The sequence below is a fragment of the Hoplias malabaricus genome, chromosome 14, assembly GCF_029633855.1.
Source record: "Hoplias malabaricus isolate fHopMal1 chromosome 14, fHopMal1.hap1, whole genome shotgun sequence".
Taxonomy (NCBI): domain Eukaryota; kingdom Metazoa; phylum Chordata; class Actinopteri; order Characiformes; family Erythrinidae; genus Hoplias; species Hoplias malabaricus.
The window spans coordinates 35,495,378-35,521,182 of record NC_089813.1 but is presented as its reverse complement, the minus strand read 5'-3'; the positions used below and the strand labels follow the sequence as shown (position 1 = coordinate 35,521,182).

At 37.8% G+C, this 25,805-nt stretch overlaps 2 protein-coding genes across 4 annotated transcripts; one reads left to right on the top strand and one right to left on the bottom strand.

The window, feature by feature from the left end:
* Nucleotides 1-3,906: 3,906 nt before the first annotated feature.
* On the bottom strand, nucleotides 3,907-14,522 carry LOC136665665 (serine/threonine kinase-like domain-containing protein STKLD1). 2 transcript variants are annotated; one of them, XM_066643325.1, is made up of 19 exons: nucleotides 14,397-14,522; nucleotides 13,109-13,195; nucleotides 12,989-13,033; nucleotides 12,755-12,829; nucleotides 12,503-12,607; nucleotides 12,023-12,093; nucleotides 11,013-11,128; nucleotides 10,167-10,282; nucleotides 9,273-9,406; nucleotides 8,735-8,862; nucleotides 7,706-7,783; nucleotides 7,497-7,613; nucleotides 7,221-7,358; nucleotides 6,915-7,043; nucleotides 6,524-6,649; nucleotides 5,896-6,024; nucleotides 4,888-5,025; nucleotides 4,390-4,469; nucleotides 3,908-4,287 (listed from the first exon to the last, which is right to left on the bottom strand). In XM_066643325.1, exons 1-19 carry the CDS (start codon nucleotides 14,409-14,411, stop codon nucleotides 4,213-4,215), a joined length of 1,902 nt encoding a protein of 633 aa, XP_066499422.1. In that variant the 5' UTR covers nucleotides 14,412-14,522; the 3' UTR covers nucleotides 3,908-4,212. The 2 variants fall into 2 exon arrangements, with proteins under 2 accessions (XP_066499424.1, XP_066499422.1); XM_066643327.1 differs by lacking the exon at nucleotides 12,989-13,033 and having other exon boundaries at nucleotides 3,907-4,287.
* A 1,644-nt stretch (nucleotides 14,523-16,166) lies between these two features.
* slc2a6 (solute carrier family 2 member 6) lies at nucleotides 16,167-25,551 on the top strand. Of its 2 annotated transcripts, XM_066644411.1 has the most exons (10): nucleotides 16,167-16,274; nucleotides 16,813-16,966; nucleotides 17,528-17,734; nucleotides 19,023-19,122; nucleotides 19,731-19,942; nucleotides 20,122-20,271; nucleotides 21,238-21,346; nucleotides 22,081-22,263; nucleotides 23,346-23,491; nucleotides 24,253-25,551. In XM_066644411.1, the coding sequence occupies exons 1-10, from the start codon at nucleotides 16,219-16,221 to the stop codon at nucleotides 24,412-24,414; spliced, it is 1,479 nt and encodes a 492-aa protein (XP_066500508.1). In that variant the 5' UTR covers nucleotides 16,167-16,218; the 3' UTR covers nucleotides 24,415-25,551. The 2 variants fall into 2 exon arrangements, with proteins under 2 accessions (XP_066500508.1, XP_066500509.1); XM_066644412.1 differs by lacking the exon at nucleotides 16,167-16,274 and having other exon boundaries at nucleotides 16,837-16,916.
* The last annotated feature ends 254 nt before the right edge of the window (nucleotides 25,552-25,805 follow it).

Genomic DNA, 25,805 nt, shown 5'->3' with positions numbered 1-25,805 from the left:
CGTGGTGTAGCAGTTGAACAAGGACCCAGTTTAATAAGGAAAATGGACGCTGTTTAATATACTAAAACAAGGACACAGAATCTCAAGCCGAAAATGTAATGTTTTTATACTGAAGTTGCGTTTTAAAAGACTTCAATTTTCAAAAAGATTTCAGATTTCAAATCATAACCTCGGAATATTAATACAGTTTTTATTATCAAGAACATTAACAAGTTTAACAAGTAATACATTAACAAGTTTTAAATGGGAACATTTAACGGAGTTTGTATAGAACTGAGTTCGAACGATCAGAGACAACCAAACGCTGTGCTGTGCACATGATAACCGCCATAACTGTACGGTATTTACAGCTCGGAATTGACTTCTTGGTGATAAAATAAAGAAATGGTCATTCTCTGAAAGAAAAACATTTAAAATCTGGCAACACTGGTCTAAAAAATCACAACTGGATATTTTCCCCCAAATCATTCCCAACGGTGGTCACATTTCCGGTGTTGCTTTATGTTTGTGAATATTTCTTTTTAACAAAAAAAAAAAAAAAAAAAAAAAACTCAGGTATTTTATGATGTCTGCTGTTGTCAATCACCATATAACACCACTCTAAATAAATAACAAATAAATAAATAATAGAGTCCAATGTTTCTGTTCACTTTAGCTGTAGAAATGTTGACCAAAACCTGTAAAACCGGTAAAAATTATTGGTTGTAACGTCATGTACTTGTGAATGACTCTTTGCTCACACAAATGGATTATGTCTCACATTAAGAATTTCAGTCGCCAGGGAAGAATGGGGGTATACCACAAAATAGGATTTATTCGACATATTTTACTTGAGGCTTAAGTTATCTGGCTAAACTCTGAAATTCTGCTTTGTGGAATAGCCCAAATCATGATTTTCTTAACAGAGGACAGTAAAGAAAATGCCCTGTGATTTGCAACATAAATCTGAAGCCCCATTAACAAAGGATATATAAAACAAAATAATTATGTGAAAGTATACACCCTGAAATGAGAATATCTGGGGCATAATGCAATTAAATTTACTGTTACACTGAACATGTTGTGAAGTCCAGGCACATAAGTTTTTACATTTTTAGAAATGTAATTGTCAAACTGTCCAACAGTAGCTATAAATTCTGCACTGTTTTTAGGTAAAGCTGTTAACATTTTGAATAAAATGAATTTCCTTCAAAATCTTCCAAGAGTATAATCAGATAATAAAGTTCTCATGTGAGTCTGACACAGTTAATAAAGTTCTCATGTGAGTCTGACACAGTTAATAAAGTTCTCGTGTGAGTCTGACACAGTTAATAAAGTTCTCCTGTGAGTCTGACACAGTTAATAAAGTTCTCATGTGAGTCTGACACAGTTAATAAAGTTCTCGTGTGAGTCTGACACAGTTAATAAAGTTCTCCTGTGAGTCTGACACAGTTAATAAAGTTCTCCTGTGAGTCTGACACAGTTAATAAAGTTCTCATGTGAGTCTGACACAGTTAATAAAGTTCTCGTGTGAGTCTGACACAGTTAATAAAGTTCTCCTGTGAGTCTGACACAGTTAATAAAGTTCTCCTGTGAGTCTGACACAGTTAATAAAGTTATCCTGTGAGTCTGACACAGTTAATAAAGTTCTCATGTGAGTCTGACACAGTTAATAAAGTTCTCGTGTGAGTCTGACACAGTTAATAAAGTTCTCGTGTGAGTCTGACACAGTTAATAAAGTTCTCGTGTGAGTCTGACACAGTTAATAAAGTTCTCATGTGAGTCTGACACAGTTAATAAAGTTCTCGTGTGAGTCTGACACAGTTAATAAAGTTCTCGTGTGAGTCTGACACAGTTAATAAAGTTCTAATGTGAGTCTGACAGTTAATAAAGTTCTCATGTGAGTCTGACAGTTAATAAAGTTCTTGTGTGAGTCTGACACAGTTAATAAAGTTCTCATGTGAGTCTGACAGTTAATAAAGGTTCTCATGTGAGTCTGACACAGTTAATAAAGTTCTCATGTGAGTCTGACACAGTTAATAAAGTTCTTGTGAGTCTGACACAGTTAATAAAGTTCTCGTGTGAGTCTGACAGTTAATAAAGTTCTTGTGTGAGTCTGACACAGTTAATAAAGTTCTCATGTGAGTCTGACAGTTAATAAAGTTCTTGTGTGAGTCTAACACAGTTAATAAAGTTCTAGTGTGAGTCTGACACAGTTAACAAAGTTCTCATGTGAGTCTGACACAGTTAATAAAGTTCTCGTGTGAGTCTTACACAGTTAATAAAGTTCTTGTGTGAGTCTGACACAGTTAATAAAGTTCTCTTGTGAGTCTGACAGTTAATAAAGTTCTTGTGTGAGTCTAACACAGTTAATAAAGTTCTCGTGTGAGTCTGACACAGTTAATAAAGTTCTAGTGTGAGTCTGACACAGTTAACAAAGTTCTCATGTGAGTCTGACACAGTTAATAAAGTTCTCGTGTGAGTCTGACACAGTTAATAAAGTTCTTGTGTGAGTCTGACACAGTTAATAAAGTTCTCATGTGAGTCTGACAGTTAATAAAGTTCTCGTGTGAGTCTAACACAGTTAATAAAGTTCTCATGTGAGTCTGACAGTTAATAAAGTTCTAGTGTGAGTCTGACACAGTTAATAAAGTTCTCATGTGAGTCTGACACAGTTAATAAAGTTCTCATGTGAGTCTGACACAGTTAATAAAGTTCTCGTGTGAGTCTGACACATGTGAGTCTGACACAGTTAATAAAGTTCTCGTGTGAGTCTGACACAGTTAATAAAGTTCTTGTGTGAGTCTGACACAGTTAATAAAGTTCTCATGTGAGTCTGACACAGTTAATAAAGTTCTCGTGTGAGTCTGACACAGTTAATAAAGTTCTCATGTGAGTCTGACACAGTTAATAAAGTTCTCATGTGAGTCTGACACAGTTAATAAAGTTCTCGTGTGAGTCTGACACAGTTAATAAAGTTCTCGTGTGAGTCTGACACAGTTAATAAAAGTCTCGTGTGAGTCTGACACAGTTAATAAAGTTCTCATGTGAGTCTGACAGTTAATAAAGTTCTCATGTGAGTCTGACAGTTAATAAAGTTCTTGTGTGAGTCTGACACAGTTAATAAAGTTCTCATGTGAGTCTGACAGTTAATAAAGGTTCTCATGTGAGTCTGACACAGTTAATAAAGTTCTCATGTGAGTCTGACACAGTTAATAAAGTTCTTGTGAGTCTGACACAGTTAATAAAGTTCTCGTGTGAGTCTGACAGTTAATAAAGTTCTTGTGTGAGTCTGACACAGTTAATAAAGTTCTCATGTGAGTCTGACAGTTAATAAAGTTCTTGTGTGAGTCTAACACAGTTAATAAAGTTCTAGTGTGAGTCTGACACAGTTAACAAAGTTCTCATGTGAGTCTGACACAGTTAATAAAGTTCTCGTGTGAGTCTTACACAGTTAATAAAGTTCTTGTGTGAGTCTGACACAGTTAATAAAGTTCTCATGTGAGTCTGACAGTTAATAAAGTTCTTGTGTGAGTCTAACACAGTTAATAAAGTTCTCGTGTGAGTCTGACACAGTTAATAAAGTTCTCATGTGAGTCTGACAGTTAATAAAGTTCTAGTGTGAGTCTGACACAGTTAATAAAGTTCTCATGTGAGTCTGACACAGTTAACAAAGTTCTCATGTGAGTCTGACACAGTTAATAAAGTTCTCGTGTGAGTCTGACACAGTTAACAAAGTTCTCATGTGAGTCTGACACAGTTAATAAAGTTCTCGTGTGAGTCTGACACAGTTAATAAAGTTCTCGTGTGAGTCTGCCAGTTAATAAAGTTCTCGTGTGAGTCTGACAGTTAATAAAGTTCTTGTGTGAGTCTAACACAGTTAATAAAGTTCTCATGTGAGTCTGACACAGTTAATAAAGTTCTCGTGTGAGTCTGACACAGTTAATAAAGTTCTCGTGTGAGTCTGACCCAGTTAATAAAGTTCTCGTGTGAGTCTGACACAGTTAATAAAGTTCTCGTGTGAGTCTGACCCAGTTAATAAAGTTCTCGTGTGAGTCTGACACAGATTATGAATTGTGAGAATTGAAGAATAACATGTTAATATCTCATCCAATAATTGACAATCTCTCATAAAAGCTCTTTAAACATACATACATACATATGTTTTGTCAATACAACAGTGTTCCACTGATGCATAAACCCTGACTGGCTTTTCACAGGATGTGAAACTTTTCACTTCACTGCTGGATCCACATCATTAAGACTCATCACTTTTGACAAGGTCTGCTGTGCCAAAAGTGCAATCTCCTAAGAAGAAGAGAAGAGCTACTTATAGTCAAGTCACATTCAATAGTTGTCTATTTGTCAAACTGCCATGAAGCATAAGGCATTAAAAAGATCTTTACAAACCGCAGAGGACACAAATTGTTTCACTGTCTGCTCCAACACATCCTGGATATTTTCAGCAAGCAATTTAGGAACCACAGCATCTGAGGTCCATGGAAAAACAACAATAGCAACAGAAACAACAAATGGGATTAGTTTTTTTTTTGCTGTATCCAACAGTACAAGCTTAAAGTGAATACATTTTCCTATTATCTTCCTCTCTCTAAAGTTGGCAATTTATAATAGAGCCCAATTGCCAAACCATACCTATGGTCTGGGCTCAAATAAACAAACATTACTCACTGCTGCCATCTGAAGGATTTTCACTGTAACAATTGTGTCTCAGCAACTTTACAAATGTAATCAATTAAAATTCTGATTGTGGTCAACTCAACTTTCCTAAAAACAATTCTGAGTAAATCAAAAAGCAATATAAGGTTTATGAAATTTAAAAATGTCTTATGTTGACTAAAATAATAATCATTTGGGAATCTTCCATTTTAATAATGTTCTTGAGCTCACCATGTTGAATTAGCTGATTCAGAAAACAGCAGAAGCTCTCTGTGACCTTCGGGTCTTCAGAATGGTGCTCTCGCACTGCCAAGATGAAAGGAACACCACTCTCGTCATTTGGAGAGAGAAGTCGAAGAGCAGCTGTCTCTGATGTGGGCAGACAGGGAGAAAGCCTTGAGGATGTATTTGTCTGTTCTATGTGCATTTTTTCTAAGAGATTTAGCAGACATGCTCTCAGACAAAACAAAGATGCACAAACCTTTATTTAGGGTAGGATTTCCCTACATTTCCACTTATAAGCCCATATATTTATTACTAAACAATGGAGTGTCACAAAAAGCACAAATGTCATAAAAATAACTTTCATCAGAATTATGTTTGGGTGTCTACCTCTACAAATCACTAAATGTAAAATGTGAAAAGACTGGGCTTACATAAACATCATCATCATCATCATATTTGCCACTCCATCCATTTCAGGGTCGCGGTTTACATAAACAGGATGGAGATAAAATCATTGGCATGTTTCTAAAACAGATGACGTATGAGATTGGATGACTCCAACATTGAGAGAATGCATTTATATCTAGATGTAAGAATCAAGAAACAGGTATAAAATATTTGGATTGATAACTTTCTTATGACAAAGAGCCATCACTGGCCTACAGTGAACCACTGACATCATCTTAGTTGGCCGGAGCACACTCAGACAGTGCTGGGCCATGTTCCATTGGTTGAGCAACTGTACTTAAGTCAATGGATGAGATCTATTCCAGTACATAGTCTAAAAATGGGGGTGGTCCCCCACGTTCAACGCATTGCCACAAATGATATAATTATGTGTCACCATATGATTTTATGTGGCTACATTTATTCTGTTCAAAGAAGAAAATTCAAGAAAAATTAATTAGCGGTCATACTGTATTTTTTGCATTATACAAATAAGAAGCTATTTGGGGCTCATCAATTGTCAATGATTTTTAGTGAATGCCTTCATACACAAGCTTACTGTCTCACCTGAACTTTTGACCAGGTTGGCCATCGCAGCAAACACATGATTCACTACCCCAGAATGGCATGTGTGGACTCTGAGTGCACGCATCAAGAAATGTGTGGCAGTTTCAGTATGTTTTTCCTCATACAGACCTATGATATTGATAGTGAAAGCAAAAAGTAAATGAAAGCAAAAGTAAAGTCTGTAAGTGAAAGCAAATGTAAAACGTCTTTTGGGTATGTCTATAAGTATATTTATAGTTCTTATATTCATTATTTAAAGAATAAGAAGTGTCAAATGTTCTTTGAGTGATGCACAGAGGAACATCTTTAGAGGTTTAAGAAACCTTCACATAATTTAAAGAAGCTGTTCTTATTTAAGGCTTATTCATTGAAACAATAGGATATATAGAAGTTCCTCAAACTTCAGAAGGGTTCTTTGCACTCACACCTAGCATGTACAAAAAGAACCATCTACTAAAATCCTTTAAAAACCTAAAAGTGGCACTTATGTTGCATTGGGGAAAGAATCCTTTTTTGAAAGTTTTTATTTTTTAAAGAATTACTGCCTGGGATCAATATCAAATATAAATTTCCTTCAGTGTAATAGCTTCGCAGCAGTGGATGAGGAAATTAAACTGCTGCATCTTACCATGCATTGTCAGTGACTTTAGTGCTGCACACAAGCTCTCTGTCACAACTACATCCTGTAGATTCATCTGTCCCACACTGCATACAGTCTCCAATGCAGTGGCCAATGAGTCTGGAGCACCACTACCTTGAGAAGACAATTCAGCGGAATTCATCTTTACATGGGCAAAGTTAGCAGTCTTCTAAAGACAAATTTTCAACTTTGGGCCAACTGACTCAGTAACTAGTCAAGTAGTTATTTAAGAAGTACATACATACATACATACATTTTCTTTTCCGCTTCTCCATTTCAGGGTCGCGGTTATTTAAGAAGTAGACAACATTTAAAAAAATACAATGGTGTTTAACAATGACATTTTAGTATTCTAGTTCGAAACTGCATTTATATTCACCTATTGCCAGTGCAGTCCTTAGAATCTTGCATGAAGAAATGACAATACCCTTCTTTTGTGGGTAGGTCCTCAGGGTATTCAGAGCAACCTGTATGCCACCTAATTTTGCAAGCATTTCACAAGCCTTCTCTAAAAATGAACAAGCACATCACAGTCAGAACATGGTTTTAGAAACGTTACTGTTCTGGTAGCTTACATTAAAACTTTTTAGTTAAATGTTTTTAAATTATTGAAACAATAAACTCAAATAAACAGAATAAACTACACTGGGGTAAAGAAATACTGAGTAAGATGTCAGAACAATACCATTTGTTGAGATGTGAAAAAGCACTGAAAATGCATTCTCCAAAAGTTCTACATGTTTGGGATGATTTTGAACAGCCTTTAGAACAAAAGAGACAACATTTTCTCCATACAAGCAGTCCTTCTTGCCAGAATGTTGTCCTAAATGATCAGAAAGCCATTATTTGTATAACTATATGATTAAACAGCCGAAACAAAATGATACTGTTGAAACATTTTAAGTTGTTTAAATGTACAGTATAATGAACTCTATAATAAAATATTTGTCTACTGACTGACCTGCAGTTAAAAGATAGTGAAGGACCTGGCATGAGGACAGTTGAACACAGGCCGAGCCACTATGGCTCATCATAGCAAATGTCACAGCTTCCACGACATCACTAAGCCTCTCTAAGACTATCGCACACACACACGCAAAATTAACCACAGCCTCAATATCATTTTACAGGGCATTTATGTATAGAGATGCACAAACTAGGATTTACTACCATTTCTCTCCTCCTGCAGTAGATATGACAAAACAGACAGCTGCACAGCCTCTATATCTGTGTAGGTCATCATGAACTCTATAATAAAATTGAAAATAGTTAAGAAATCAAGCACAATATTAAGTTTAATGAGCAAAAAAATGTTTAATATTCAATAAAAAAAAAATAACACACTAATAACAAATCTCTAAAATATTATTTACCCAAAATGTAGATCATCATGCAAGACATGAAAGGTTTTTGAGTTTCTAGACTTAAAGGGTTTTTAAGTTTTGTACTGGAGTTACATAGCTATCCAAACAGCATGTGGATGTGGGCCACTTTTAAAAACAGATGCAGCAAGATTTCATAGTGTAAGTCCTGGCAAACTGCATGTAAATCGAAAGTGGAACATTCATTCATTCATTGTCTGTAACTGCTTATCCAGTCCAGGGTCGTGGTGGGTTCGGAGCCTACCCGGAATCACTGGGTGCAAGGTAGAAACACACCCTGGGGGGGTGCTAATCCTTCAGAGGGTGAGACCCACTCACACCTATGGACACTTTTGAGTCATCAATTCACCTACCAATGTGTGTTTTTGGACCATGGGAGGAAACACACGTGGACACGGGGAGAACACACCAAACTCCTCACAGACAGTCACCCGGAGCGGGACTTGAACCCACAACCTCCAGGTCCCTGGAGCTGTGTGACTGCGACACTACCATGTGACAAGTTGTCTATGAAAATGAGAGATGGGTTCCAGATGAGGGCTAGAATAATTGTGCTATCTGACTAACACATCTCACAAGTAACAGAAGCTGTTATGTGATAATTTAGGTATGACACTTGTATAATGCTAACTAATGATTTACTAGTTTAATTAACCTCATAGCACCAAAGCAAACATCAGTGTAAAGCAACAGAAGAGAACTTTAGACAATATACGCATCCTGATTAAACAGCTACTTTTGAGGTGAAGGCAAAACAATGGAAATTTCTCTGAACCATCACTTTAAAACACATAGATAACATTCATGGACTACGCACCCAAAACACTGTCAAATCCTTCATGGAATGGGGGTGCAGTGAAACCCTGAGGAGTCTTATTCATTGTATTCGGTGAAGAGCCGCAGAGAATCACACAGTCTTTCACAAAAGTTTCATTCACCAGTATCCTGGATTGTTACAAACCACAGAACATCCAATCTATTCCAGTTTTCACAACAAAATAATGCAAGGAACAATCAGCCATTTTCACCATTAGAATAGCAAACAGTATATTTTAAAGTGAGCTTTTTTCTATTAAAAACAACATATTAAAAATAAGTGCCTTTGTAACAGTCACATGGCAATGGAGATGGGTTCCATTAAGATGTAGATGCTAATTTCCTTACAGGATCTTGTATGAAATCTCAGATACTTACAAACCACAATTATCAGCATAATGCATGTTTCATTACATCATTTGTATTTATTTAACCATATCAAGCCACAGTGGGGTTTCTGTTTGTCTGAGTATGATTGGGTTACACTAGATAAGAATCTGCTTTATGAACAAAGGTATGTGTACATCCACACTACTGACCAGACACTGGCTCTTCTATTTGGGTTGGGGTTGAACATAATGGAAAGGATCTTGTGGAGGTTTTTGGACCTGATACTGTCCAGAGGAGTGAGGTCTTTCCTGATTTGAGAAAGCTGCGACAAAAAAGCCTCTTCCTAAGAACACACAGAATAGTTTAAGTTCTAACTATTGATTTGGAATTGACATTATTACACACACTTCTAAAGCTTTCCACAAAAAAAAACCCCATAAAAATAGTATTCAAAGCTTGAAAAAATATTTAAGAATACAAAGGACTCATCACAAACACGCAAAACCTGGTAGACCAGACTGTTACCATTATGTAAACACTAATTAAAACTTCTGTGAGGAGTTGGTGTGTTCTCCCTGTGTCCGCGTGGGTTTCCTCCGGGTGCTCCGGTTTCCTCCCACAGTCCAAAAACACACGTTAGTAGGTGGATTGGAGACTCAAAAGTGTCCGTAGGTGTGAGTGTGTGAGTGAATGTGTGTGTCTGTGTTGCCCTGTGAAGGACTGGCGCCCCCTCCAGGGTGTATTACCGCCTTTGCGCCCAATGATTCCAGGTAGGCTCTGGACCCACCGTGACCCTGAATTGGATAAGTGGTTACAGATAAAGAATGAATGAATGAATTAAAAGTTTCCATTTATCAGAGACAGGAGAGAATCTCCCTATCGCTGTGAAAAAGAACACAACATATGGTTATGAAAGGACGTATGGTTATCATGGTGAACATGGTTTTCTGGTTGCTTTATCCCCGATGTGCATATGTCTTATGTCTTTTATTGAGTAATTAATCAGATTTTTCTGTTTTTGTGTATACCTAATAAATAAAGCTGATAAACTCTGATTCTACAATAACAATGGTGTTTTATGACGGTGAAAAAGAGATAAATACATCAAGCATGTGACACATCAGCATATCCAGCAGCACACAGCCGAGGGACCAGATATCAGACTTATTACTCCACTGCAGCAACCTCGCACTCTCAGGAGCCATCCAGCATTTTGAACCTGGAATAGAATGACAATAATTATAATGCAGACATAGCATTGAATCTTAATATAATGCTAAGAGTACAATGAGAAATTATCTTAATCCACATGCTTTTCAGACACAGAAGAGGAGGTTGAGGATTACACACAAGTAAAGGAGCCTTGACAGGCATTTGGTCCAGTAGATGGCGCCGCAGCTCTAAGCCAGTGAAAAACTAATACCCTTAAAAAAAAAACTCTTCTGTCAAGTTGCTTGTTGTACTAATAACACACACACACACACACACACACACACACAATCACACACAATCACACACATATATATATATATAAATTACACTCAGGGAAAACAGATAACTTGGTTCTGTATAACAAAGAGGCAGTCGGATCCTAATACAAGATGCTTAAAGTAAAAAGATAACAAAATGAATAAATTCATGCCTTATAACCAACAGCAATCCTGCCCCCAAGTCTTCTGAAGCTACCATTCCCTTGAAGAAGCTTTACAATTGAACCACAGCTAGTGATGTATTTTATAAGAGAATTTTCAGGTGTTTTTGCTTCAAAAGCACCTGATGGACAAAATTCAGCCAGTGCTTTGCCCCGGGCACAGTGCTGGAGCCTGAGCAGAATCATGATAACTAGACAAACCCAATAACATTGCAGACAAAGGCCTGGTGCCTTAACTTTCCCAGATCTTCATTCCACTGAGCGCTGTAACTGTTTTACAAAAACAGAGTGGACCTACTGTCTTTAATTCTTCTTTGAAGCTTTGCTCGATCTGCTGTGGTCGTTGCTGTTCCAAAATCAAAGATGCGAAACATTAAGGCATCGGTCATCAGAATGTTGGATGGCTTCAGATTTCTAAAAGTGACATAAAAGGAAACTCTCTCACCAAATGTTTACCATAAAGAATAACCAATACAATATTTATTATGTCTTATACACTTCATATGTTCAGATGTTTATAGACACCTCTGATAATTAGTGAATTTATCTACTTTAAGGTGCAACCATGATGGATGGGCACATTCTTGTATAATGTCCATGAATAAAGCATAAAATGAAATTGGTCACTTCACAGCAGCCACCTCTAAGGTTACAATGATCATCGCTAAATGTCAGCTTGAGGAACTACTCTCTGGAGTGACTAAGCACCATGATTAGCAGAAGAAGACCAAGAAGAAGACGAGTATTAGGAGTTGGAAAGGAGTTTGTGATCCAAAACTCACCATCCGACATCAGTATGTTATCTCACAGATGTTCTCATGGCTGAATTGCATCAAATCCTCAAAGAAATGTTCCAACAACTGGTCTAAAGCCATTTCAGAACAACAGTAGCTATTACTACAGCAAAGAGAGGACTCATAATTCGAGAAGAAAATGTGCATGTTATCCACTGTTTCTGGAATCACTGCCTTTGAAGATCAACACTGCAGATGCACAGTTATAAAGTGGAGGCTTAATTTGTGCCACCATCCCAGGGAGTGATTTCTCTGACACAAGGCTGTGGATATTTGTAGGTGGGGGACAATTCTGAACCTGGTACTGACACTTCAGCAAACACACTGTTTCTGCCCTGTGGTCAGAAGTGATGTAAGGGCCAGAAAATTGTGCAGCAGATGGGCTACAGTCTGCAATTGTATGGAATTACCAAGCTTAAGAATTTTTAATGTGATATACAAGTGTATCCGGTCAGTGTATAAGACACATATGTATACACAGCAATGCTATATTTTATTCTACGCATGTACAAACCGGTGTAAGATGTCCCTATTGTGGAGGTAGGCCAATGCATCCACCATTTGCCCCAAGAACATCTGTATGATCTGTAAAAGCAAGAAGGTCTACACAGTAAATGCTGTAGACAAAGCTGATGACAAAGGGAAATACCAGGCTGAAGTCAAGGGCAAAGTCTCACTGTTCATTTCATAGCAGTTCTGTGGTTATACATCTAGCTCTAAGAATTATGCCCAGCCAGGTTAATCAGTAATCAGAAACTGCACTTGTATGGCATTTTATACTGAACACTCTTCCGCACCTTTATTTTAAATGTATTAAATGTTCAAGGCTAAAAGCAGGTATGACTCTACAGAAAACCCTACACAAAGCATACATAACAACAGCCACATGATAACTAGAATGGCAATAACATATTTTTGATGAAGACACATTGACAAAAAACAAAAACAAATGACTACTTGAAAAACTTCTTATGACCTGAGATAAAAACCACACCTTTTTCTTGAACTTCTTTTTTTTCTCCCTGTGAGAATCAATGACTGTTTTGAGGCTTGTGACGCAGGGACAATCCATCACCATTGAAAGCATAACAGATGATATCTGTGATGAGACACATACTATTCATATATTTCTAACTATCTTCCTTTTATTTCTGACAATGTCCTAAAAATGACATGATAAATTGGTTCATTATAAAATAAACAATATGACAAAAAAGCTGTAATTCCTGAGATGAACTCATCTTACATTTCTGTCCCAAGATACGAATAGCTCTCTGTATCTGACAAAGTTGGAGTGATTCACATTTAACAGGCACAAAGCCTAGAGAAAGAGCACACGATTGAGTCTGATTGCAAATCAAAGTGAATATGAATACAAAATAACATCATTTGTCATAAATTCTGATAACTGTGTGATATCTCCATCATTTGGCAGTTAAAAGGAAACCCTGGTAGAGTGTGTAATTAGATGAGACTTTACCTCATGTAGGGCTTGATTGGCTCTACTTTCATCCACACACTCCACCTAAAATGTGGTAATAGAGGTCCAGAAGTTATATATCTCTTAAAAACCAACTTGTTTTAATGTTTTGTTCATTACCTTTTTTAGTGTGTGATCCAAGCCAGCTTCTCTGTCTTTTACAAATAAGGTGACCCCAAAGGATCCAGGGCACATAGTGTCTATGACCTGAAATAAAAGATAAGATGAACATATAATAGTTATTCGATAACAATACACATAATAATCATTGTTTCTAGAGGTCCACCATGACACTGGGATCAAACCAGTGTCAGAGGATTACTATTTTATGTAGGTCATCAAATATCAGTTCCACTGACAGATTCCATATTTTGGCATAATTTTAAAAGCGCTTGAGAGAAACAGTTGCAGTGTAAAACTTTGTAAAATTTATTGGACTAATAACAATGATCTAAAATGAGTAACGTATATTAACATAGATACATTTTCTAAAGTATATTAACTAGGGTGACCAGATCTCAGATGGTGAAAAAGAAAACACGCCCCTCTCTTTGCGCCGTTTTGGCATGAGCTTTGCCTGACGTAAACAAGGACTACTGACGTGCAGACTGACCAATTAAATGTTTACAGAGAAGGTTATCGACCAATAACGGTAGCTCTACAGTCAGACCGCCCAATCCGACGATTTACGCTACTTCTTCACGCCCCTTTCTCACTCAAGCGAACCAATCGGAGTAGGGGAGGGCGGGACTAGTTTGTGAACAAAACGCTTCTCGAAAATTCTATGTACGTTCTAGAAAAACAAAATGCCGGACGTTTGTGAAATTTCGCCCGGACATTTTTTAGGTCTAAGAAGGACGTCTGGTCACCCTATATTAACATACATAAGTTGCCTCCAGTTATCAATGCCTGCTCTTTTTCTTATATAAATTCTATAAAATATAATAATATATTCTATAAATTATATAAATTTCTTATATACATTTACCATTTAGAGGTATGATGTTTTGTTCTAACAGCCCGTTATGTCTATATATTATAAATATTAATGTATCGTCATATCGTAGACATGTACAATTTCAGATAACAGCTTCAGACCACAAATCCATTATCAGTGTCTGTTTAGTTATTTCGTATATCTTTGTAGCTATGCTAACTCTGTGCACCACATTTATTATTCACATTTAATCATTGGAATTTAGCCAATGATTCGGTACACTAGCTAAGTAAACACTAAGTAAAAACTAACTAAATTAACACTAAGCTTAGTAAATCTAACTATCCTTGTTTTATTCATAATATTATTTAAAATAAAAGGTCAAAAATGTTTTTAATAAAAGACAAACTGAGAAAAGTAACCACCTGCAACAAACAGCTAGTACTCATAACTAAAAACGGTTACATTTACCACATAATTGTCCATAGTGTACAAGTGTGTGATGGGGCTGTTAGACTCGACCTCAGGAATCTTCAAGGTGTGTTTTAAAAGTGCTAGGAAACGACAAACAATCGTTATTTGTTTTCCCACTCCTTTTCAGACGTGTACCGCCTTCTGCGCTTGGATTGGTTATTGTGATGCGCATCCTTCACACTGATAGGTTGGTTAGTTGGTAGTAGACAATTATAAACCAATCATATGCGCTTGTAACCCCTGCTCTGCTTCTAGCGAGGCGTGTCAAAAAGGGGCGGGTATTTTCCGGAATATGGGTGGGTTGCTGTTTGAGTCAGAGATTCTTGGAGTTGTCCTCAAAGCTCTGATTCTGTTTGGAAGTTTGGGAAGGCCATTCCCGCAATGAACTTTGGAATAATTATGTTTTTGCCTCATTCCCTGTCTGTAGCAGTAGCATAACTATATTAAAACCTCAGAATACATTCAGTACTTTACTTTATATTAAATGTATTTGTCTAAATATGAATACTGGATTTTTTTAAAATATGCAATAGTCCATTGTTTTAAAGAACTGGTCGTTATTTAGCAAGAGATTGTCATAAATTCAACATACTCTGAAGATTTTACCATGCCAATCAGAATCAGAATGACTTTATTGGTCACTGTGCTCGCACACAGAGGAATGTGTTCTTTTTTCATTTAACCCAATCCGTGCAGTGAAACACACATTTACACACACATTAGTGAACACTATGGGGCCTGAGCGGTTTATTCCACAACTCATCAGTATTTAAATATTTTATATATACAGTGAACCTAAACCTATTTGCTGAGGATAATGGTATAAGGTAATGATAATATAGTGGTAAAGCTACTGTGGACTAACATTGCCCTGCATGTACAGGGGTTGGACAATGAAACTTAAACACCTGGTTTTAGATAATAATTTATTACACAATAATTTATTAGTATGGTGTAGGGCCTCCTTTTGCGGCCAATACAGCGTCAGTTTGGCTTGGGAATGACATATACAAGTCCTGCACAGTGGTCAGAGCGATTGTAAGCCATTCTTCTTGCAGGATAGTGGCCAGGTCTCTACGTGATGCTGGTGGAGGAAAACGTTTCCTGACTCACTCCTCCAAAACACCCCAAAGTGGCTCAATAATATTTAGATCTGGTGACTGTGCAGGCCATGGGAGATGTTCAACTCCACTTTCATGTTCATCAAACCAATCTTTCACCAGTCTCGCTGTGTGTATTGGTGCATTGTCGTCCTGATACATGGCACCGCCTTCAGGACACAATGTTTGAACCATTGGATGCACATGGTCTTACTGGTGCAATGTGGAGTTAATGAAGATTGGCCACCAGGCTGCTCCAATTTAGCCATGACACCTCCCACACTACAATGACAGGTGTTTCAGTTTCATTGTCTAACCCCTGTATGTCTTTGCCATAAATAGATTTTTAAATGTTTTACATTAAACTCAACATCGGAATTCAGTTAAAACGAAAAGAATATCCAACGGTTTACATCATTGTTTTTGAACCAGGTGATTTAAATGAAAGTGAAAGTTCATTTCTGGTACCGACACACAAAGACAAATGTGTTTGTGCTGTTATGTTTCATGTATTGCTCAACTCCACACTCCAGCACAGGCCTGTATTGGGCCAGAGTGAGTTCCTGAAAAAGTTTGGTCTTTACCAGCTTCCTCATTTCTTTGTCTTGTCCTGCCTTTCAGGGGAAAAAACCCCAGAGATGGCCAATAATGATAAGTTCCTATTATTCATTTTGTCTTTTAGTCAGCGTCTAATGCTGTCAGTTAGTAAATGAAGAGCAATGAATGAAGACCACAGTGAAACAACTCCTCTTCTGAACCAGCCCAAACAAATAAGGTCAGTTTTCCTATTTTTTTTAAATGAGTATGAGAATATTATAAATGTATTTTTAACTTTTTATAATAGACTGATGAATATTAAAATTTATGTATAGACAGATCCATTCATTTATTTCTAGGACATGATAGACTTCATTGAGAATATCTCACACAAATAAATACATATTCAACATTTTTAATATATGCATATTCAAATGATTTAGATTAACAGCCATTCAGAATGGGTTTATTTCAAATAGTTCTTAAACATTTCTTGAGAGACTGCTTAGATACATACTATTGAGAAAGAAATGTTATAAATAATTATGTATTGATAATAGTTCACTGTGAAAGCTCTCTGCAATGTGGTTTTTAGAGGCACTTTTCAGGCAACTGGTTTCTATCACCACCGCTGTCAACAACTATGATTTTGCAAGATTCTCTGGAGCATGTTGCACCAAACCACTCTCAGTGACTTTTGATGTCTTTAGAATTTATCTTCAGGCTTGTATGTCAGGTCTTGACACATTAATGGCTGTAAATCTGTGTTCTTCTAGAAATGTCTGGCTGTTCGTGGCAGTGTTTTCAGCTGTTCTGGGTAATTTTAACTTTGGCTTTGCCCTGGTGTATCCCTCTCGGGTGATCTCTCAGCTTCAAGAAGGTGATGAACCACGTCTGCACATGGACATCCATCAGATATCTTGGTTTGGTGTAAGAGCAGCTTTTTTAGTTAATGAGTTTTAATGTCTAAGCACGGAAACAAAGCATGGGTGGCACTGATCAATATAATGCATATATTTTATTGCACATTCAAATTTTTATTTTGATTATTTCTGATATTTTCATTCTTGAACCTTAGGTTTGCTACTGATTTTATTTAGATTCAAATCATTAAACTAGCAAAAAAGGAACTTTAAATATGTATCAGTGAATAATATCCATAAAAACTCCAGTTACTGTTACGTCATTGGCGTAGTTATGGGAAGTATGTAGAGTGGGAAATTACAGTGTGAACCCATATGAGCATTGTATTAAGCTGTTTAAACTCACCAAATAAATAGCACTTGTGCATTACAATGGGCAGAACAAAAGCTGTACTTAAGTTTGTTCCATAAACAGAAGGTTAGTTTTGGACCTATATCAATTAGGAAATATATACAACATATTATTTATACCAGGGGTGTACAAACATCTTCATGTAACAGTAATACATGTGCAGTAACATCAGTAATGTTGTCCTGTTTCTCTTCGTGTCTTCCTCTGTATTTTCAGTCTATTTTCACACTGGGGGCTGCAGTGGGGGGTCTGTCTGCAATGTTGATGAATGACAGGACTGGACGGAAGCTGAGCATCATGTTATCTGCAGTGCCATCCTGTGTGGGCTACCTGTTGATGGGGTCAGCACAGAACATTTGGATGCTGTTGCTGGGCAGATTCCTCACTGGCATTGCTGGTGGAATAACTGCCAGCTCCATTCCTGTAGGTTAGCGCTGCTCGGCGTCTACTGTTTTTCTTTCTTTCACCTAATTACACACTGAGCCCGGCTGACTGACACATCCTGACAGCGTTGCTCCCACTGAATCAGAGATCTAGGAACTTTTTGAATTGTGAAGTGAATACAGTGCTGGGGGCTTTTACTCTAGTCAGAGCTTGACATTGTGCTTGGGGACCTTCAGCTCAAGTGCAGCTGCTACCACACTTCATACTTTTCTGCTGAAATGATTCATGATGTGCATTAATAATGAAACTCTGAAATGTGTACATTACTGCCATAAATATACACTATATGTTAATCTACTTTAAGAATAAACACTCATCGTGCATACTGAGGGTCACTAGTGCTTAGGCAGCAATACAGTCTTCAGAAAAAAATATCACATCAAACTCTGGTACACACTGGAGCAGTGTGAACCAGCAACCTTATTTCCCCATGCTGAATGCCAAGCATTGGTTAGAGGAAAATAAAGGCTCTTCAGATTTGGGCTGGGTAGCAGTGGAACTGTGTTTTCTGAAATAATGGTTTACCATCCAATTTTTTTTGGGGTTGAGCTGGTCTGATGTTTGTGAAATTTGATGTTTGCTAATGCTGTGTGGGCGGCACGGTGGCACAGCAGGTAATGTTGCAGTCACACAGCTCCAGGGACCTGGAGGTTGTGGGTTCGAGTCCCGCTCCAGGTGACTGGCTGTGAGGAGTTGGTGTGTTCTCCCTGTGTCTGCGTGGGTTTCCTCCGGGTGCTCCGGTTTCCTCCCACAGTCCAAAAACACAAGTTGGTAGGTGGATTGGCGACTCAAAAGTGACCGTAGGTGTGAGTGTGTGAGTGAATGTGTTGCCCTGTGAAGGACTGGCGCCCCCTCCAGGGTGTATTCCCGCCTTGCGCCCAATGATTCCAGGCAGGCTCTGGACCCACCGCGACCCTGAACTGGATAAGGGTTACAGATAATGAGTGAATAACTAATCAGAGAATATTTATGGTCATTCACATACATATATATATATATATATATATATATATATATATATATATATATATATATATATATATATATATATATATATATATATTCCCTGATTAAAAAGCTCATACACTCACAAATATACCCATTCATTCACTCACTCTCTCACTTACTCAAGGTTATCCATCACAACGGGAGCTATTTCTCACATTTAATAGTGTTCCCCAATGGGGTGCTACTGTGTTTCATATCAGTGACACTGTGTGTCCTTGTTTAAGTGTCGCCCTTCATCAGTGTTGTTTGAATCTTGCAGGTCTATGTGTCAGAGATTTCACATCCAGGTGTCAGAGGAGCTCTGGGATCGTGCCCTCAGATCACAGCTGTCTTTGGAAGTCTGGCACTCTATGCTTTTGGTAAGCAGCTCCGATTTATTCTATTTGATGTTAATGATAGAGGGAAAAAAGCTGCACTGAAGTACTGTTCTTCCCAGTGTAGGGCGTAAAAGTGCTACAGTAACAGCTGTATCCTGACATATGAAAATATATAAAACTGGTACAAAAGTTTGAAACTGGTACAAAATTTTACATACAGTATTACCATATTTCATTTAATAAACTGGAAGAGGCGTGAAATATTTGAGCCATGTTTAAAAGTACTTTTAAAAAACTTTATATATGTTTAAATATAAATTTAAATACATTAAATTTAGCAAATCAGGCCAATGTAACTTTATCACAATAAACACAGAACATGCTGCGCTCCCTTATGGCTCGGGCAGTCAGATATTTCACCCTAAATACTCTTGCACAACGTCACTGTCAGACATAAAACATATATCTCCAATATGTTAAGCATTCAGGAGAAGGCAAATCGCCTGTAAGCAGTAATTATATTTGTAAAAAAATGTATATTCTCAGCAGTTCTCGACCTTCTCGTGTCATAATGAGATGTGGAATGCTTTGAGGGAACTCTCTGATGTACAGAAGTACTCTAATGCAGCTTTTCCACATTTGCTCAACAGGGTTGGTTCTGCCGTGGCGGTGGCTGGCTGTAGCTGGGGAAGTTCCTGTTTTGATAATGTTACTCCTTCTCTGCTTCATGCCAAAATCCCCGCGTTACCTCATCACCCACGGCCAACGGGACGAGGCCTGCAGGGCCCTGAAATGGCTCCGGGGCCCGGACTCAGACTACATGACTGAACTCAACCGAATAGAGCGCAGCATCAACTCACAGGTAAACCAGAGAAGCGGAGATCCACCAGGAAATGGTATAAACAAACTCAGCATTTGGGGACTCTAAACAATTTGTTTTGTATAGAACAAGCAGTAGAACAAATACTACAGCATGCAGATAGAGAGCATCAGGAGACCAGTGCATTTTGCATGAGATTTATCTCAAACTTTTCCCACCAGGTTGGATTACAATGGTCTGATCTCAAGAGCCCTTTCTACTACAAGCCAATCTTGATCTCTGTGTCGATGAGGTTTCTGCAGCAGATGACGGGAGTAACGCCCATCCTGGTTTATCTGGAGAGTATCTTCAACAAAACAAACATTACCCTGGTGAGTCACATGAAACAGGGTTCACATGAAGTGACAGAAAACTGGAAAAAATCCAGCCCTGGCCTTAACCTACTAAATAAGCCTAATAAATGAGTCAATATTTCATTAACGTCACCACCATCAAGTAGCAAATCATTTTCCTTTAGTGTTCATTTTGTATTTAAAAAATTTGCTGTTCATATTCCATAGAGTGGGTCTCCCACATGGGAACAGCCATACTGTAGATATCTCTAATGGACCATTGATGACACGTTTCTGCATATTTTTCAGGACACATTTTTCTGCAGAGCCAGGGATGTTACTTGAATGAAACTATCCAGTATAGCCACATTCTGACCACACAAGTTCACTACTAACTCACTATTAACTCACTTCTAATATCTCACGGTGCCTCAGCATCTTGAATGCTTTCAGTTCCTCTCTGCATTACCGCACAGAGCTAGCAGTCATTAGGCACAGACATGCACAGATCAGCCATAACATTACTACCACTTCCTTATTACTATTTCTACACTCACTGTCCACTCTCTCAGCACCACTGACCATACAGGAGCACTTTGTAGTTGAGCTATTCTTTTTTTGCCTCATACACCCTGGTCTTCAATGGCTGGGACCCCCACAGGACCACCGGTGTTCAAGCCTTATTTGGATGGTGGAACATCCTCACTGCTTCAGTGACACTGACGTTGTGGTGGTGTGTTACTGAGCTGGTATGAGTGGTTCAGACACTCATTCAGTGGGCAGTGAGCATAGAAACATGGCGCCTGTAGTAATGTTATGGTTGATTGGTTTATGCTCATACAGTATTGTATACACCCCGTATAATTAGTGATTATTTCAGCAAGGGTGGAAGGCTGGTTATCAATTAATACCCTCAATGTATAGATATTAGATTGAGAGGTGATAAAATACATTTTGTATTAAAACTTTTACAATTCATTTTTACCAATGTTTTTTGCTCTGCAGAAACCAGAGTATGATGCAGCCATAGTTGGGGCTGTAAGACTGTTTTCTGTTATTATCGCAGCCAGTTTGATGGACAGAGCTGGTAGGAAAACTCTGCTCTACACATCAGGTTTGTACTGTCCTGCAGATATTGCTCTGTATTTGATGGACAAGGATCATATTGAATAGCTTGATATTAACTGTAGTGGTACGTTCTGTTCTCCTCTCCACCTTATTACTGAATCACCTTTTTTTTCATCCATTATCTGTAAGCGCTTATCCAGTTCAGGGTTGCGGTGGGTCCAGAGCCTACCTGGAATCATTGGGTGCAAGGCGGGAATACACCCTGGAGGGGGCGCCAGTCCTTGACAGGGCAACACACACTCACACACATTCACTCACACACTCACACCTACGAACACTTTTGAGTCGCCAAAGTGTGTTTTTGGACCATGGTAGGAAACCGGAGCACCAGGAGGAAACCTAGGCAGACACAGAGAGAACACACCACACTCCTCACAGACAGTCAACCGGAGGAAACCCACGCAGACACAGGGAAAACACACCACACTCCTCACAGACAGTCACCCGGAGCGGGACTCGAACCCACAACCTCCAGATCCCTGGAGCTGTGTTACTGAAACATCTATGTTGTTGTAATTATTGTGTTTGCTTTAAGGGTTATACCTTGGTAAATGGTACAAGAAAGTGCTGAATGTGTAACTACGAGTAAAGTAATGCCAATATACAGTGCTGAAGTCCTGATTTTAGGAAAGACGTATGTTATTGTAATTGCCATGTAATGTATTGGTAAATTACAGACGTCATCCATAATTGTATCCGTACAAATCTCTTTGTCTGCAGGATTCCTAATGTATTTGGCCACGCTCACAATGACCATGTACACTCACGCAATGACATTTGATTCCAAGAATGTCACTCTGGAGGCAGGTGTCCAACTTACAGAAGAACATGGGACAGCGATGGTACCGGCCCCAGATCCCATCACCCTTATTCCCCTCATTAGTACTATGATCATTATATTCGGTGAGTAGCAAGTCAAATTTGTTGAAGTATACTTTAAGTCCATGTCCTAATTTTAATTTTTTTGTATTCTATTTTTTAGATGTAAATCCCCTCCTAGAACTGGCTCACTCACTCACTCACTCATTCACTCATACACCCACTCACTCATTCACTCACTCACTCACTCATTCACTCACACACTCACTCACTCACTCATTCACTCACACACTCACTCACTCACTCACACACTCACTCATTCACTCACACACTCACTCATTCACTCACACACTCACTCACTCATTCACTCACACACTCACTCATTCACTCACACACTCACTCATTCACTCACACACTCACTCATTCACTCATTCACTCACACACTCACTCATTCACTCACACACTCACTCATTCACTTGCTCACTCACAAAATGCTTCAGAGTTAGCACTATTGAGTGCTTGGCATCAATGACACCCTATGTCTTTCTTTCTAAAATTTAAAAACAATACATTTTCAGCCTCACTCTCTGCTTTTGAACAAATCTAGAATGTTAAGGATTAAAGAGAACTACTTTCAAAAGTCATTTAAAGCACTTTCTCTTCATTGCAGGATTTATTACATCAGATTAGAGTGCAGAGCCTTTTCTCAGCTGTCTATGGACTTGTGAACTTGCACTTCTCTTGTAATATTATGCTGAGGTTAGACACATTCGTGTCGGGTTTGTTAAAAGTGTGGGAATAGGAATTCATGCTTTTCGTTCTCTGATGTTTCAAGGTGAGCTGACCATCCTGAAACTCACCAGCTTCCTCAGCATTGTTCTGTAGTTTGAGTTTAGTGCTGACACACAATGGAATGTTGTTATTGAAATCCTTGTTTGTGCCACTGAGGTTTATTGTAATGAAGCATCATTCAGAAATCTGAAATGTGAAAATGCCATATGGCTAGTGTTGGTTATAGTTTTGAGGATTTTCTAACGTTTAGTCCAAGTGTAATCGCCTGATGTATCATGAATGTGGTGAGAGTCGGTATAATCTCCATAAAAGCATTGGCAATAAAGACACATGTCAGACGCAAAGTGATTAAATACTTTATCTTCTTTAAACAGGTTATGCAATGGGCTGGGGTCCAATCACCTGGCTGCTGATGTCTGAGATCCTGCCACTGGGGGCTCGTGGTGTGGCGTCCGGTCTGTGTGTGGTGGTCAGCTGGGTCACTGCTTTTGCTCTGACACAACTATTCATGCATGCAGTGGTTAGTTCCTCACTTCCCTTTCATTAAGCTTCATGAAGAAAACAGGAAATCAAAACCGTTGTCAACTGAACTGCAGCCATTAAAGGGTGTGCAGCTTGTTCTGGTGTCTCATGTGGAGTTGTCAATATATGAGTAATGCTGTGGTCCTATTCTAATATTGTGGTAAAATGGTAGTCTTTTTCTGATGACTAAGAAATGCCTTAATGCAGTAATGAACCATGCACAGCATTACAACACTTTGCATTTCAAAGATTTCTAAATATTTTACTGGAAAAGATTATGTGCTGGATACAATTGAGACTTTAAACAAACATGAGACACAAAACCATCTATGGTTATTACTATTAATGTTAGCAAATAAGTTGTGTGTGTGGGAGGGGGGGGGGGGGATGTTGGAGAGAGAGAGAGAGAGAGAGAGAGAGAGAGAGAAGGAATATGTATATATAGGGATTGATTCATGATTCATGACCTATTTAAATTAATATTAATTATTTGTTGTAATTATCAATTAAATCTATGAATTGTATTAAAACACTGAAAGGTCATATGTCTTTGACTTATTGAACTGAATCATAAGCTGCATCAGTGTGATGCAACGTTGGATATTCCCCAGATTTGCAACCACTGACTGTTTAAAACATATCGTTTTCTTTATCCCTGTGGGCGATTCTGTGGCTTCCAGTGTGTTACATAATTCATAATGGCTTCTTCAATAACGTGACAGCGTTTAACTTAAAGATCCTCTTTTCTTGTTTCCACAGGACGCTTATGGACTTTTTGCCCCATTCCTTTTCTTCTCTGTAGTCTGCGTGGTGAACATCATATTTACAGCTGTGTGTGTGCCCGAAACGAAGGGGCGAACACTGGAGGAGATTGAAAACTATTTCAGAACTGGACGCTCCTTCACAATTCTTGAGAGTTAACACATTTTTAACTGGATTTGTAGAAATATAAATTCAAACTCAAACTTTTGTGACTGTTGTGTTGTTCAGTCATTTTCCACTGGTTACTGTAAATATGTAAATGTAGTAGTTTTTATTACTATTCTGAGGGAATGTGGTTAGACACGCTGTTCATACACCAGTGATTAGACTGAAGATTGAAGAATCTTTAAAAGGAAATCTAAGCTGTCATTGGAAACTGAAACATTCCGAACGCTCTGCATAACAATGAGTAATGGGCTGAAAAAAGCCATTTAAAAACTCCCAAAATGAAACCTGAATTGCACAATACAGAGGAGTTCCATGGACAAAAGTGAAGTGAATCATATGATTATGAATATGGTGATCTAAGACTTGCTCATTACAGTTAAATAATTTCTAATGTTGTGTAAGCGACAATCTCATATCTTCAAAAGAGTCAGTTCATGAGAAGGAAAAAAACGTGTGAGTTAGTACAGAAACGATAAATTGCACATAAGCATTACAGTTTGTGTCCGTCATTCATGATGTTTTTACAGAAAAGCTGTTAATTTGTGTGTATGTTTTAAAAAAAAATCAAAAATGAACATGATTTTTTTGGCTTGACAATGATATTTTTTTAATGATCATATTCATTCATTTAACCAACAACATTATCCAGAGTGACTTATAATATTACTCTTGTTAAAACCAAAGATGCTTTATTGGTTTTTACCTGGGAATCAAACCTCATTCTACCGTGTGGAGGGCAGAACACTAAGTCTGCGTAACTGAGATATTTAACAACATTCGTTGTTATTTTAGGATACTTTCAATACATTTAAATGTTTACTTTTTTTAGATAGTTTCTATCAAATCAGTCAGCTCTTTTCTCATGCTAAGATTTACTCTGAGCTTTTGAGAAAATGTTTAAGTGTCCAGTGCAAGTAAAAAAAATTTATTTCTCCTGGACAGTTGGATGCTTTGAGTTGTGTTGATTTATAGCTGCTAATGGAAGTAGTGCTGCTCATAATAAGAAATAACATTTTAATCAGACTGCTACGTTTGTCTTTCAAAAGATACTTGAAATTTTGCAATTTTTTAATAGATTTAAAAAATTTAAATTTTAACACTTTCGAGGTACATGTTTGGTCATCAAATAAACAGCCATGATCTTGAAATTAAACGGTGTCAATTTTCATATCTTCATATTGTCATGTTTTAAAATGTTAATTGTTAAATGGTGTTCATGTTTTTTATTGCTCCAGTTGAACCAGGTACATTCCAGGGGAAAGTAAAAAATATATATTAAAATGAGAGTTCAAGAGTGTTGTGCAGACCTTAAAAAGCTTCAGCACCATAAGATTGATTATGAAAGATTAGTTCATATTTAGAAAGGGAACAATGGCATTGGT